The 14,815-nt window shown below is 51.5% G+C and overlaps 4 protein-coding genes across 4 annotated transcripts; 2 read left to right on the top strand and 2 right to left on the bottom strand.

The window, feature by feature from the left end:
• Window positions 1-1,360: 1,360 nt before the first annotated feature.
• On the bottom strand, window positions 1,361-4,408 carry K441DRAFT_661462 (KEX1 protease precursor). Its single transcript, XM_067648875.1, has one exon. It carries the CDS (start codon window positions 4,030-4,032, stop codon window positions 1,492-1,494), a length of 2,541 nt encoding a protein of 846 aa, XP_067503044.1. The 5' UTR covers window positions 4,033-4,408; the 3' UTR covers window positions 1,361-1,491.
• A 152-nt stretch (window positions 4,409-4,560) lies between these two features.
• K441DRAFT_697113 (uncharacterized protein) lies at window positions 4,561-10,438 on the top strand. The gene is made up of 4 exons (XM_067652951.1): window positions 4,561-7,759; window positions 7,814-8,059; window positions 8,110-8,214; window positions 8,264-10,438. Exons 1-4 carry the CDS (start codon window positions 4,958-4,960, stop codon window positions 9,956-9,958), a joined length of 4,848 nt encoding a protein of 1,615 aa, XP_067503043.1. The 5' UTR covers window positions 4,561-4,957; the 3' UTR covers window positions 9,959-10,438.
• Window positions 10,439-10,591: 153 nt separating this feature from the next.
• K441DRAFT_697112 (TBC-domain-containing protein) lies at window positions 10,592-11,825 on the bottom strand (the record flags this gene model as incomplete). Its single annotated transcript, XM_067652950.1, has 3 exons — window positions 11,670-11,825; window positions 10,810-11,564; window positions 10,592-10,754 (listed from the first exon to the last, which is right to left on the bottom strand). Exons 1-3 carry the CDS (start codon window positions 11,787-11,789, stop codon window positions 10,592-10,594), a joined length of 1,038 nt encoding a protein of 345 aa, XP_067503042.1. The 5' UTR covers window positions 11,790-11,825.
• An 87-nt stretch (window positions 11,826-11,912) lies between these two features.
• K441DRAFT_661459 (uncharacterized protein) lies at window positions 11,913-13,138 on the top strand. Its single transcript, XM_067648874.1, has one exon. It carries the CDS (start codon window positions 12,011-12,013, stop codon window positions 12,938-12,940), a length of 930 nt encoding a protein of 309 aa, XP_067503041.1. The 5' UTR covers window positions 11,913-12,010; the 3' UTR covers window positions 12,941-13,138.
• Window positions 13,139-14,815: the final 1,677 nt, after the last annotated feature.

Genomic DNA, 14,815 nt, shown 5'->3' with positions numbered 1-14,815 from the left:
GTATGCAGTATCTGTCGACCCAGATAAATCGAAGCCCAAGCACTATCGTGACTTTGATAGCGTCTTCAATAACAGCAGGTAGAGGCCCATAATCAAATGAATGGAGTCTGGCGGCCTTTGTCGCACTGTCTGGAGTCTATGATGTCGATGAATCCACAAGACCGGGAGCGATGCTTAAGGCAAATTTTTATCCACGATTCGAGCAAATCAATCGAGTTAGGATCTATAAATCGTGGACGAATCCTTTGGCTGCTTTCTTTCTGCTCCGATGGCAAGGACACGAACACAAAACGGTATCGGTAGTCATGATAGGTCAGGTTTGATAAGTGTAAACAAGGCCTAGATAAAATATCCGCTTAGCCCCAAAGTGGAGGGACGTCCGGGCCCAAGTCTGGGCACGCTAAGATCAGATCAGTCATCCAGATTGAAAGTATCTTCGCATATTTCCTATGTTCTAGTCGTGGTGTAGCAGCAGCTAATTAAAAGCCTACTTTCTACTTGGAAAAAGCGGCATATTAGACATGAGTCAATGTTTGCGAAAATCTCGAGTTTTTGAAGACGCCTAGCCGCCGCCTGTTCGATGTTCTCGATAGCTTCATCTTTTATATCCGTCTCGGATAATATGTCTCTTGGCGGCACCTCAATCTCCACTTCTCTTTCAATTATTGGCAACATCTCGCGGTACAAAACACACAAATCGCGCTCGGCAAGCAAATATTCTGGACTGTCTGAATTTATTTGCTGATAATATTGCTTGGTATCTGGGGAGCCTTCGAAATTAATAGGATCTGCCTAATTATATTCTGCGTTCCTGCCTGGTCTTTCGATGCTCTGATCTTCATTTTCATTAGGTGGTCGATATCCCTTCGCACGTTGGTTTGCGTCCTACGGTATCGATAAGGGCCTGGCCAATAAGAGGCGCCCGTTGGGCGCCCGTGTGTACGATGTTCCTAGGCTTGGCGCCAAGTGTAGGACTCCAACGTGCGAAGGGATATCGTCTTGAAGTTGCCTAAAAGAATATTGAGACGGATCAGAGGGGGGAGACCGTAAAGGTGGCGAAGATGAAGATGATATGTTAAATCGGATTTCTGACAATTCATCCATACTAGAAAAAACCATTTCAATTGGGCTGTGGTGGTGGGAAGAGTGACAGCGGCTAGTACTAGGTAAGCGATAAGCAATTTCCCTTCACGTGACTTTCATATTTTGAACATAGCGTTGAATTGGCAAACGTAAGGTTCTTAAGTGGAACTTCCGAAATTATTTGCTTAATCAGTCCTATTCATTTCCATGGTCTTGAGCACGGGCAATATATACTCAAATCGAAGTGCTCAGTGGAATAAACCTATTCGTAAGCCTGTACTTCCCTAAAAGCTCCATAAAACGCCGTCCGATGATAATAAGAGTGCGATGCAAGCATGCACACACGCAGCAACTGAACGACCTCATACCTAGATACCCTCCTTTCGTCCCAGCTCACCAAGCCCCCTACTACCTCAACCTTCTACTTCCCCCACTACCGCTTCCATTCGCGCTCTCGTCCTCATCACTTACGCTTCCCTCGCCTCTCAGCCCCCTCTTCTCATCATACGCTCCATCCCCCCCCTTAGGCTTCTCGTCTCTATACTCCTCATCGTCGCTGAACAGCTCTTCATCGCTCTCTCCCGCAAACGCATCATAAAGCTCGCCCGCCCGCCTCTTCCCCTTCCTCGCACCGGCCGCCGCGCCATTAAGTCCCTGCCGCGCCTCGTCATCATCCACATCATCCAGCATCTCAAACTCGTAGTCGTCGCGCGACGCATTCCGCAGCCGCTTGCGCCGGGCCAGGAACAGGTATATCGCGAGGCTGCCGCAGAAGATCAGGATTAGCGCCAAGCTGCCGTAGATCCATATCTGGGTGCGCTTGGACACGCCAAAGGTCGGGAAGGGGGAGGGGAGGAAGGACTCTGGGGTCCCTGTTGCAGAAGCGGACGCTTCGGGGGTTGCTGTGACGGGGGGCTCGAAGGGCATTGTGGCGGAGGGGAGGGCGGTGTCAGTGGGTTTCTGGTTTACCGGACGGTCAATGTGGTCGGTGGGGTTGCCGGTTACGGTGCCGGTGGGGCTGGGAACGCTGACGGTGGTGGTGTGGGCGGGGGCTGTTGTGATTACGTCGTGGTCATCGTCGTCGTGCTCCGAGGGTATGGGGCGCAAGCCTTGGATAGCAGGATCGATGCACTCGCCCCATAGGCGAAGTTTCCAGTCCGTGAAGGTGCCCTGATGTTCATTTACTTTGGTGTCTTTGACAATGACGGTCCATTTGCCAACCCCGCTTTCGCCCCAATGCGCCACGGTCATAAAGGTCCAGTCGACGTACCCAACACGCGCCCCGTCGTCTCGACGCGCGGTTGAGAGATAGCTGACTATGCCGCTAGGACTGCGTAGCTCAACGCTCAGGTCACCGCGGCGGGTATGCTGCACGTTCATAGTTACCGTAATATGCTCGAGTATTTCCAAGTTGGCGTCTTTGAGATCCTGCTCAGTCACATCGAACGTGCTTGCTAAGCCAGTGTCACCTTGAGGGATCTCTTGCTTAACGTGCATCCACGGAGAGTAGAACCAGGCTTGCGGTTTTACCAAATCCCATGTCTTTGCCGCTTCCACCATAGCGTAGGCGTCGAGCTTGCCGTAACCAAATTGGTGACTGTAGCTCTTGCCAATTTTTGTCGTTTGCCAACCGCTGGGTTGATTAAAGGGCACTGCAGTCATGACGGTGAGCCACTGGATGTCTCGCCATGTAACTTCAGGACGAACCTCCAGAACGAGGGCGTAAATGCCCGCGGCGAGCGGACCAGCCGCGGAGGTACCTCCATGAGAAGAGGTGCAGGTATTCGTTCCAACATCGGTCGTGTGAATAGAATCAGAGCTTCCACTGCTGTATGTTACGACTAGCTGCGCTGAGCATTGTTCCGAATAGTAAGGATGTAGATCCTTCCGGTCTATAGCTCCGACAGTGACGCTATAGATGCTGTTGGTGTATCCGTCGAAATTGCAGTTGTCGTCACTAGCGGCACCATTTCCTGCAGCAAAAACGTAGATCGAACCTTTCCCCCCGCGACCTTGCTGAACTGCTGTGATCATAGCCTTCTCAATCAGTATTCCTGGGCCTTGCATTGTCTTGCCATCATCCGGAGGTCCCCAGGAACAGGAATAAATATCGTTCTGCTGAAGCTCGTAGTTAATAGCAAGAGCTTCGTCAACATCCGAAATATCTCCAGAGAGAATCCTAACGCCAGAAATCCTAGAATTGTAGGCAACACCAACGCCGCATGCATTATTTCTTCCAGCTGCCACTTCTCCGGCACATCTCGTGCCATGCCTGTCGTCTGCTAGTCGTGGTTTTGGGGCATCAACGTGGTCATTAAAGTCGTAGGATCCTTGCGCAAAGTAATTATCCCTCAAATCATCACTGTCCATGTCCAAGCCGTCGTCAACTATGCATACAGTCGCATTTTTCCCAGTAATTCCTTGCAACCAAATGTCTGTGACATTAAGATCGTTTCCCTGCATCTTTGTGTTGAACAAATGCCATTGGTCGTTAAAAATAGGGTCCTTAATGTCAAGAGAACTCGCGATTTCGCGTTGTTGGGCTATCGCATCGCTTATAGGAGGGTCAGCCCTTTGGATAAGCGGCTCTATTGCACTTCTTTTCCACATTCGAGGTTTTAGCTTCTGCTTTTGGTTGAAGCGTACCGCATCGAGGGGGTGCGCTTCCAAGCCAACTTCTCTTTTTCGTCTTCGTCTCTTGAGGTCCTGTACGGCATCTTGAACCACGTCATTCTCTTGTTTGAGAGCCTTGAACAGATAATGATCTGCTATTTCGCCAATCCTTCCCTCGTATGTAACGCCCAGGTGCGCAGCTAGGTCCGACGGCGATGTCGAAGGAGATAGATGTAAGGCATAGTAGTCGTGAGTGTCGTAGTTCCGAGGCGGCAGGGAGTTCGCGGAAACTACACAGGTTGCCGCTAGCAATTTCCAGAATACTGACCCGCGCATAGCTAGAGGGATTTCACGAGGAAATCGAAGGAGTGAAGACGTTGGCCGAACCCATGTACTCGAATTCCGGGAAAGCAGATGGAGCGGAATGGAGTATGAATAATTTGGGTTGCGGAGAGCTGAGATATCAAGCTTCGTATTGATGGGTATATGAATGCGGGTGTACAGAGAATCGGAGAGTTGTAGGACTGTTCAAAGCTGAGATGCTGAGAAGGATTTGGGAAAGCGTAATCAGGGACACACGGTGTTCGGACGGCTCTAGCGCTTGGATGAGGCTTAATGCAGCGGGTTCTTGGCAACCGTATAATGAAAGACAGACATGCGCAGAAAAAAAAGCCGGGTATTAGTGGTTTTGAGGACGTATGGCGTCCGGTGTATGGCGGAGAAGTGAAACGATTGATGTCTTGGTGTTGAATGCCATTCTGTCCTTCGCCAGCCGAGCTAAGCCCCTTTGACAGGCGGTGTGGAGTGATACGGCGCAATGCCAGCCTCTCGCATTTACAGCTCATCAACATTCAGCCAGTCCGCCTGCCTTTTTTTCTCTTCTTCTTCCCCTGTACATACCTATTGCTTCATTGCTTCCTTGCTTTATTTCGTTTCGGAGTCGCTGCTTGTTCCTCTCTTTGCCAATTCCTCCTACGTCGTCGTATACAGCGGCGCGTACACTTTCCAAGTCTGCTAATGCTTTTTGTGTAATCGGGCTCTCATGCGCCATGGTCTATCGTTGATAGGTAGCCATTTCTATTATCTTATTTGTGCTCTTGACCAGTCCTTAATATGATTCTTGGTGTAGCGCAAGGCCCCATTGTCCGTGAACAGCTACGCAACATTACCAATTGCCTAACCACTCCAATTTACCTCCACCACCCCGATCCAGCCTCACACAACTTTCCACGTGTGAAATAACTGCAAATTTCCGTACAGCATGGATGATCATAGGAATAGCGCTTCCTACTCATCCCGCAAACCAGTACCATCCACCCAGACAATCCCCGATAATTACCAGCAAAAGCGGTCCTCCCACAGAAGGCCTTCAGAGCCAGCGCAGCCTACGAATCCTCCTCAGGATGAGTCTCCAGTAATACCAAGTTATCCTCCTAGTAATTCCTCCCGGCAATATGCCCCTGCGCCTCCTACAAATGGAATAGCCAAGTCTTCGTCGCACCGAAGGCGAGACAGCCAACACTATTCCACACCTACTGCTATTACTCAACCCCCTCCTATAGCTCCAGAGGCGCCTCGAGCTCCTCCACCTAGCTCCTACAAAGACCCTTATGCAGCTATGGGGAGTACATCTCGGCCCCAAGGCCCAGCCAGAGCTCACTCAACAAGGTCTCGTAATCAATCAAACGTCCCGGTTCCCTCTAATAGACCTCAGCCAAGCATACAGGTCACCCCCAGCCGACCGCAAGAAGTGCAAATTACTCCCAAATCTCCTATATCACCAATATCTCCCACATCCGGGGATACCTCGAGACGGAGCTCAGGAGCACGGAGGCCATCTGTTCCGGACCGGTCTCCACTGCAGAAACTCGAAGGCAAATTAGATGATATAAGTAAGGAAGAGAGGCGCGCAAGAATTCAGGAGGCCGAGCTGGCCCTGCAAGAAAAATTTGATGCGGAGAGAGCAGCGGCACAACGAGCACGTGGGATTGCAGGTAGCCAACAACGTAATATGTCGGGACCAGAACGAATGGGTGCGGCTCCTGCACGGACAGCTAATAACAGACGTCATGTATCAATGCCAACTCAAGCGGCCCATCAACAGCATGAGGAAGACCCAGTCGTAGATCTATCTCCGCCTTGGGACCCCTCGCAACCCGCAAGCACTGCACTAGCTCGAGAACAACGTTACAACTCCGGCGTTGTAACATCTAGTTCCCAGCGTCAGAAACATCGAGCATCTTACTTCGATGGTCCAGAAGACATAACTACACCTAGTAAAGGGAAAGATCCGGTCGGTGTATCCCGAGGTGGAAGTTTTCGGGATAGATTCGGCCCTCCAAACGCTAACCCTGACAACGCAACGCAGAGGCAACACCGACGTGGACACAGTGTTGCTGAAACTCCTGGTACGACTGCAACTGGATTAGGGCTTTCGGGGTTAAATGAAGCATCCCATGGTCATAGACATGCTTCTGGAGACACTATTAGCCGATATGACAGTAAGCAACTTTCGAAGGATCTCCCGCCTACGCCTAAGGAGCCCACAAGTAGAGATAGTAGAGGTATCATTGCGGCCCAAAGGCAAGTGGAACAGGAGCGTATGGGGCAGTCGCAGGGAAAGAGGGCCGCAAATGCTTATCAACAGTCCGACCCCCTGCCAGCCGAAGCGGTTCGTAATCCACAGGGTATGCCGAATTATGAAGTACCTCCCCAAACTGCAGCAGGGCAAGGAGCGGGAGATCGGGTTGGACCTGGCAGGACAGAACCCGAGAGTACAGCACATCAACCTCATGGATCGCAGCATCATCATCTTCATCTTTCAAACCCAATTCATCGCAGTCACGATCATGAAAGGCGATATCAGGCGCCAGAAGTTCTTGATGAATGGAAAAAGGCGACCGCAGCAGTTCTGCTTGCCGAAGACCTTGACTTGGAGGCTCCAGAAAATAGTACGGACGTTCAGAAAAAAGCCTGGTGGGAGCAAAGCACCACACAGCGTAGGAGAAGATCCAGTGCATACCAAGAAGCGGCCCATGACGGGTTATACGAGGAGCCAGCAGCCCAAACTATGTTCAACCCTCCACTTTACCTCGAGTGTGGTCCCCTCCTCCGATTTACTGGCATTCGGAAAGATAACAATCAAGCTGGACGAGACCGCGATATTTGGCGTGGCAGTGTCATGATCGTAACGGTTGATGAACATTCGTCGTATAAATCTCCACCAACCCTGCGTTTATTCAAGCAACCCATGGACATGCTCCCTCCTCCCCCAGCTCAACTAGATGCAGAAAGCGGGCAACAGCTGGATCCCGAGTATGTCGATCCACTTGCAGGACAGGTCAAGGTTTCAAGATCCGGAAAGACTCTTTACGTCAGGCCAGTTGAAGAGTTAGAAGTCGAAACAGATCTTTCTAGGATTGAGGATGATACGGGCCTGTTTGAGGAAAGCCGAAGCGCGTCCTATATCAATGGAGCAGGAGCTGCTCAGCCTAAGCAGAAGCGAATCTTGAAAAAAGATGGAGAGAAGTTGGGAAAGGTGCGGGAAGTGCCTGGAATTAGGCTGCATGCAGAAAGGGGTGTCACGTTCTGGAGATTCAATCTTGGAGTCGAACTTGGCCCGCAGCAAGCTAGAATCGCTTACAGGATCAATCGCGGTCCAGCCATCGGCTTCTGGGTTCCTGCCCGAGGTGAAACAATGAACATGATGTTCTACAGCTGCAATGGCTTCAGTCTGAGCGTTGACCCTCACCAATTCTGTGGCCCAGATCCAATGTGGCGGGACGTTTTGAACAACCACCAGACACGTCCTTTTCATGTCATGATTGGCGGAGGTGACCAAATATACAATGATAGACTAACGCTAGATGTTAACCTCTTCCGAGAATGGACAAGCAGGAATGCAGTACACAAGCATTCGGCAGGGTTCTCGCATGAGATGCAGGAAGAGCTTGAGCAATTTTACTTCGAAAGATACGCCATGTGGTTCTCACAAGGCTTGTTTGGTATGGCAAGCTCACAAATTCCGATGATCAATGTTTGGGACGACCACGATATCATTGATGTACGTTGACAATCGCCTCCCCTTTAATTTTAATATCCCTAACAGTGTAATCAGGGCTTCGGGTCATATCCGCATCATTTTATGAGTACTCCAGTCTTCACTGGTCTTGGCGCAGTTGCTTTTAAATACTACATGCTTTTCCAGCATCAAAGCGTAATGGAGGAGAACGAACAGACTGAGCCCTCCTGGCTCCTAGGTGCTAGTCCCGGGCCCTACATAAACCAGCGCAGCCGGAGTTTGTTCATGTTCCTAGGAAGAAAAGTGGCATTCTTAGGTCTAGATTGCCGCACTGAAAGACAGGTAGGTAACTATTCATGCTCCATATCGGAATACAGCTAATACATCAATAGAGAGATGAGATCCTTAGCGAACAAACTTATGACCTCATTCTGGATCGGTGCGGAGAGGAGATCATCAAAGGCGAAACAAAGCATTTGATTGTACTACTAGGTGTAGTATGTAGTCAGAAATCGCTTCGAGTGAATAATACTGACCGTATGCTAGCCTATTGCATACCCACGACTCAACTTCCTGGAAGCGATTCTAACTTCCCGAATCATGGATCCTATCAAAGCACTCGGCCGAACCGGTATGCTAGGCGGCTTCGTCAACAAGTTCGATGGCGGTGTGGAGATTCTCGATGATCTTGACGACCATTGGACGGCCAAGCACCACAAAGCCGAGCGCAATTGGTTCATAGAAGCGCTGCAGCATCTAGCAGCTGAAAAGTCAGTCCGTATCACCATCCTCGGTGGTGACGTTCACTTAGCTGCTGTCGGTCAATTCTACTCCAGTAAGAAACTCGGCATCCCCAAGGATCTTGACAACAGATATATGCTCAACATCACCTCGTCGGCCATCGTAAATACGCCGCCGCCGGACATGATGGCGGATATCCTGAACAAACGCAACAAAGTGCACCACTTGAACGCCAACACGGACGAAGATATGATCCCGATATTCACCCACGATGTCGACGGAAAAGCTCGAAATAACAAGCACCTTCTCCCCCGCCGCAACTGGTGCTCTCTCCGCGAGTACCACCCGGGCGCCACACCTCCCACAAGCCGCTCGTTATCTCCCTCGAATAGAGATGGCCTGAAGCTCACCCGCACGCTCTCAGACTACGCACCAGGCAAGCTCGTTCGCCGCATCTCCCGCTCCGGAGGCCCACCCCCAGCCTACTACAACAACCCGCACAACGCCTCTGCAGAAGAAAACGGCACAGGCCGCCGCCGCAACTCGCTCTCCCGGTGGCCCCGTGCCTCCACCGACAGCAACCGCCCGGGAAGCCGGCGCAGCTCGCTCTCCCGCTGGTCTAAAGCCGCCTCCGCCGACGCCATCCAACCACCCGGCTCGTCCTCTTCCGCCGCCTACGCCAACCCGCGCGCCAGCACCTCCGCCGACCCCTCTAACCCCCCGCGCCCCAACCCCTTCCACCGGCGCCCGACGGGCCTCTCGGAAAAAGCCGCCGCCCGCGCCACGGCAGCGGGCCACATCGACCTCGAGAACGGCCTCGACGTCGTGCTGAACGTCGAGGTCAGTCAGAAAGACCCCGCGGGCATTACGACGCCGTACCGGCTCCTGATCCCCGCGCTCGACTACCGCGCCCCCGCCGCGGCCCCGCCCGCGCACCGCCGCAAGAGCCGCGTCGGCGCGCTGCTCGGCCGCTTCGGCGTCAGCAGCGGCACCAGCGCGGGCGCGAGCAAGAGCAGCAGGGGCTCCGCGGCGTACGGGGACAGTCGCAGCGGCAGCGAGTCGGAGGGTGACGAGGACGACAATGGCACCGAGCATGAGTATGCGCCGCCGGGCGCGGGGCTGGGCCCGCCGGGGATGGCGTACGGCGGGAGTGCGAACGCGGCGATTACGCCGGTGCAGCCGGCGCAGGCGCAGCAGCAGCAGCCGCCACCGCAGCACCGCATCATGGGCGGGATTCTGGGGAAGGAGCGTGAGGAGCGGTTCGAGCGGGACGTGCATGTTAACGCGCATATGATGTCCGGTGCGAATGGGCGGGGCAGCGGGGGCGTGGCGCCGGCAGCCGCGGGCCCGGCGCAGCAGGGCAGGCCCGGGTATGCGGGTGCGGGAAGGTATGGGGATGAGGATTATGAGGATGAGGATGAGGATGAGGATGAGGAGACGGAGGGGTCGATCACGCCAACAGGGCCGGCGCCGAAGAAGAAGTGGATGATTTGGAAGTGAGAGGCGGAGGGTTGGGTTGGGTAATGGCAAGGGACAGGACGGGAAAAGGGGGACTTGGATGGTAAGAGGTCTGGAACGGCCTAATGACTGGGTTTTGGAGGTAAATACTTTTTGTTGCCGTATTATATCTTTGTATTCGCATGTTGGAATGGCCAGGGGAAAAAATATGGAGGTCCGCCTTTTTTGGTAGCGTTTGGGATGGCACGCGGGAAGCACGCCTGATTTTTTTTGGAGGTTTCATGATGACTCTTTCTGGATTTTCTCATTTTTATTGATACCTATGTGGTTTCGCATGATGCGTACGTCCTTTTCTATGCTTTCAATTTCTTGATTCAGCGTCTTGGTCCAACTCCATCATACGTAACATCATATGTATCATTTACAGCAAGTACTTTTCTACTTTTTATAAGGAAAAAGTCTTTGGATCATTTCCTGCCCCGACACCCAAAAGATAAGGGACATGCGGGTGCAAAAACTCCTCACATGACGAATCGCACAGGCGATTCGAAAACCAGTTGCGCCAATAATGATGCGTACGAAATTGGTATCATGATGATCATTTGGAATAAAATGCGGTAAAAGCACGAATTGTCGTAAAAGAACTTTTAATAAGAGTATGCAAAATGACAACATTCATTTTGCATGGTTGATAATCTGCTCGTAAATGTTTCCGGGTATTTTGGCGGCAAAAGATGTTGCCACTTGGATGACCTTGGCAGCCTGCAGGGGAGGGAAGGAGCGAAGGATGAGGTTGGGACTACATGTAAGGCGAACGTCAGCCGCGGAATATGTCTTTCTACAGAATATCTATTCCTTACAGCAGTAAGCTATACGCAGGATCTCGGACTTACCTCGGACTGTCAATAATCTTGTCCCTTATCAGGATCAATTGCGCCACAATGCATAAAATGTTCAAATGGGGGCCATATGCGAATAGGAAATCCCACAATTGCAGGACTTCTGGCAGAGGCGGTGTGCATGCGCACATGGTGAGGACAGATGCGAAGGCGTAGATCTCAGCGTGCATGCCTTTGCTCATCAGGTGTGCGAATAGCTTAGGATCTACAATCTCGAGCACGGTGTCGACAAGCTTGAGACCTTTGTGCACACCGTCCATTGAGCCTCGCACGTACCCCGGGCACTCCCGTGTAATTAGCCTTTCGAAAGCGACGAAAGCTTCGACCTCGCTACGCGCGGCGTATAGGAAGGGCGCGGCCAGAACGTTCATGCCCTGCACATAGCCCACTTGCTCGGCTTCCGAGGTTGAGGCATCAGTCCTCGCGCCAGCTGTGAACGAGCGTCGAGATCGATAAGCCGATTCGGGAGTATCGCCGAAGTCAGAGAGTGTAGGTGGAGACTGCCAGCCGTTGACGCGTGCCTCGTGCGCGTCATTCAATTTCCACGCAACGGCATTCAGGACGCGAGTTAGGCTGTTTTCGGTGACGCGGCGGCGGAAGAGTGGGTCTGTGGCCAGTGTGCGAAAAGTGTCGTTGCGGATTTTGGAGTAGGCAGGCGATGCGCCTTGGCGGACGAGGTCGAGATAGATGTCGGTGCGGATGGGAGGGGCGTTGAGTAGGATGAGCCAGATGTATATGCGCATTTCAGACTGCGGATAGCTGTCAGCAAAGCCATTGACAAAAACGACAGCTGCTCTACCACTTGGAATGGCAGTTGTTGGGGGTGAGTGGTGGGAGTGTGGAGTGTAGTTTACCATTCCATCGTTGTTCGCTGGCATGCCCTTAGTGAGGATAGTAAAGCGCAATTCATTCAAACCTCCTTCAAGGTCCCCAGAAGGAGGACCCTTGAGCAGGAGCAGGTCGAGATTCGCCATGGTGAGCGAATACGTCAATGTCGCGTTGTAGCGTGAGGATGGATTAGAGTTTATCGACGTCTTTTCGCGAAGCAAATCTGGGGACTGCATCGCTCGGCATCGTGGAGTCCTTGGCACAGAACACGTTCGTCTACTCCGTATCAGAAGGCCGCTCAACCCCATCAGCCTTCTGGCTCTCCAACTTTCATCATCAATCATCTCGGAGAGCTGGATGAGCAGCAATGCCACCGTCACAAAAGTGGACACCTTTCAAAAGGAAAGATATTGCAAAAGCTTTCTTTGATCTCGATCTCTCTGATGCAGGACCCTCAGACGCAAGCAAGAGGGCACCCAAGCCGACTGATCGCAATCGTCTAGCTACTACTCAGCCTCCTGCTACCAACAATGCCAAAGGAAACAACAAAGCCACCTTCTTAACCTTGCCCGTCGAAATTCGACTTCAAATCTACGACCTCCTTCTCGTGAGCCGATTCGACAGGATGCAAAACCCGTCATGGGCAGTCGGAAACACAGATCAAAAGCTCGTTGTGCTCTACATGATTCAAGCTCCTCAATATCGAACAATGGAACCAGGCATACTGCGAACGTGCAAGCAGATCTACCACGAAGCAAATCCAATACTCTACTCGCAGAACGTATTCAAGATCAGTGAGCCAGAAGAGATGTTTCGATTTATTGTGCAGGTAGGTCTTGTGAACTTTAAGTTGGTGAAGACACTACATATCTGGGTGCCATGGATGGCTAAACTCGCTCCGTGGCTACAACTTCTCTATATTTTGGCTGAGGAAGCAAGCGGGCTGCGATCTATTGAGCTTGGATGGGGTGCGTATTGTGACTTTCACTGGCACCTGGAGCGAGGGGCTAAGGAGAGGGGCTTGGGTGATAGCCTGGACTTTGTGCGTGCGCTTGGAAAGATCCAAGGGCTGGAGAAACTAGTTATTGAAGGGTACTATGCAAAGAATTGGCCAGTATATTTGGAGGGGATAATAGGTGTGCGGGTGCTAGCTATATGTGGCCACTATCGTGAGGAGCGTGAGTTGGGGGAGAGGGAGCTGAACGATGAGGAATTGGAGGATGAGAAGTTTATACGTGAAAAGGAGTTGCAGAAATTCGAGAAGTATCAGCAGGGAACAGAAGATTTGATTCCATAAAGCATGTAACATCCTAGGGCGGAGCTATTGCATGCAGCCGACGAGTATCTGCAGTATTTTATTACTCATTGCTGCAAAGCGCTGGCCAGACTCAGGACCAAAGATGTCGCTCACTCAAGCAGTCCAATTATTCAACGGTTGTGGCACTTTAGTAATCCCTAATGCCTCCTCCGCCATTGTTAGGACTAAATAACTGGCCTTCCGGGTTTTCCAAAGTGCCGCCTTGAGAACCATCACCGAGGTTGGGAGAATCAGGACAGGATTCTTCTGTTGGAGGGGACGAAGGTATTGAAGGAGATGACACGCTTTTAGTGACTACAGCACCCAGGCGCGTTCGGTGGTTAACGTGTTTTACTAACTTTCCCTTAAACAGCAAAAATACCAAAACTTCTACAAAAAGGCCGTGCAGACGTGGCTGCGCTAACCACCGGAGTTCACAGGAAGGAATGGCACTGGCATAGTGTAATGCCTTGCTCCCACAAGGCAGAGTAAAACATTGGCAGCCTAGTGTGGCGTTGCAACTCCAACAGCTCGTGAAGCGCTGCCCAAACCATTATTTCTGCCTTATAAAATCGCCTGGGAGCAAGGCTCGGCGTAAATTGGCAGTCAGGCACCAGGGCTATCCCTTAACTCGCCAACGTCCACAAAGCACCAGGATCAGAACATCGCAGAGGGGGGTGAGATATTCGAGTTATCCACGTGAATATTCGCGAATATCGACCGGGGATGCTACAAGCTCATGCTCCGGAGTTAGTGGTCCGTGCGGCAACACCAGAATCAAGGCTACGCGTGTACTTATATCCAAGGACTCGATATGGCGAGTATATGCGAGATACCGCTCTGCACAGAGGACGAGCGCTGGCTACCTCATATCGAACAACTTACCTCCAAGCATTTAGCTTATAATTATATCAAAATACTAAGAAATAAAAAGCTTTGTATTCCTGAGTACGGGCATCGAATTCAGCTAGTTTAATTGGCTGATTCTTATCGATAACCAAGGGTCCCAATTACCGTGCTAAGGGATAGGCACGTTCCAGCCTGGGAGGAGCTCTCCAGCGGACAGAACCAAGCATATGAAGTAGTGAACAGGTATTTGGTGCTGTTAAAAAGTCTGTCCGGTCGGCTCGCGCACGTGCACATCCCGTCAGAACGCCTACATTATCTATTTTTATATGCAAATCGCCGCCAAATACGATATATACAGTATCAAGTGATTTGAAGATGAGGAAGCCCGTGTGGAGGCCTCAGGTTGATTTTTGATGTAGACTTCTGCCTCAACGCCACCTACGTAACATTCGAATGTTAGGATCCAGTGGCTGCAGAACATTCGAATAAGCTCTACTACCTCTGTGAGTAGAGAAGTCAATATAGTCGTACTATGGCTATATTACAAGCCTTAAGGATCACAAAATAAACACATTGAAAGCTCTGCTTGTGTAAATTACTATGGAACGGTAAATTCGGAATTTACCGAGCCCCCACTTTTCAACGGCGCCAAATAAGCACGCGCCTTGTTTTCCAATCACCCGCATCTTCTGCCGATCAGAGCCGCCAAGGCTGGCCGAGCAGGGCGAGGATCAGATAAAAGCTCTGGAAAGTCTTATCTCTGTTGGTTGGCTTAAACCCACGTGCGACCCACCAAACGGTTTCCTTCGAAAAGTTGGACAGGCAGCCTGAATCCGGGGTCCCTGCATGACTTCGTCCCCAGGCCATGTATACTCTCTGCACAACTCCATCTATGAAAAGCCCGTCTCCAGCCATATCGGAGGATCCAGGGCTGAAAATGGTCGGGTCCGTTGCCAAAAAATGGACTTGCACCCCACAATACGTCATGCAGCACGCGTCCTCCCCCCAACTCAACTCCCACAAGTT

Source organism: Cenococcum geophilum (genome assembly GCF_001692895.1).
Source record: "Cenococcum geophilum 1.58 unplaced genomic scaffold K441scaffold_26, whole genome shotgun sequence".
Lineage (NCBI taxonomy): Eukaryota > Fungi > Ascomycota > Dothideomycetes > Gloniales > Gloniaceae > Cenococcum > Cenococcum geophilum.
Note: the sequence above shows the minus strand (reverse complement) of the source record. Positions and strands in the feature narration are given on the sequence as shown.

What these genes read in the sequence shown, in the direction of transcription:
- K441DRAFT_661462 (XM_067648875.1), bottom strand. Translation starts at nt 4,032, where the DNA reads ATGCGCGGGTCAGTATTCTGGAAATTGCTAGCGGCAACCTGTGTAGTT.
- K441DRAFT_697113 (XM_067652951.1), top strand. Translation starts at nt 4,958, where the DNA reads ATGGATGATCATAGGAATAGCGCTTCCTACTCATCCCGCAAACCAGTA. An exon ending in ACGACCACGATATCATTGAT is followed by an intron (nt 7,760 to 7,813) that starts GTACGTTGACAA and finishes CAGTGTAATCAG; the next exon opens with GGCTTCGGGTCATATCCGCA. An exon ending in TGATTGTACTACTAGGTGTA is followed by an intron (nt 8,215 to 8,263) that starts GTATGTAGTCAG and finishes ACCGTATGCTAG; the next exon opens with CCTATTGCATACCCACGACT.
- K441DRAFT_661459 (XM_067648874.1), top strand. Translation starts at nt 12,011, where the DNA reads ATGCCACCGTCACAAAAGTGGACACCTTTCAAAAGGAAAGATATTGCA.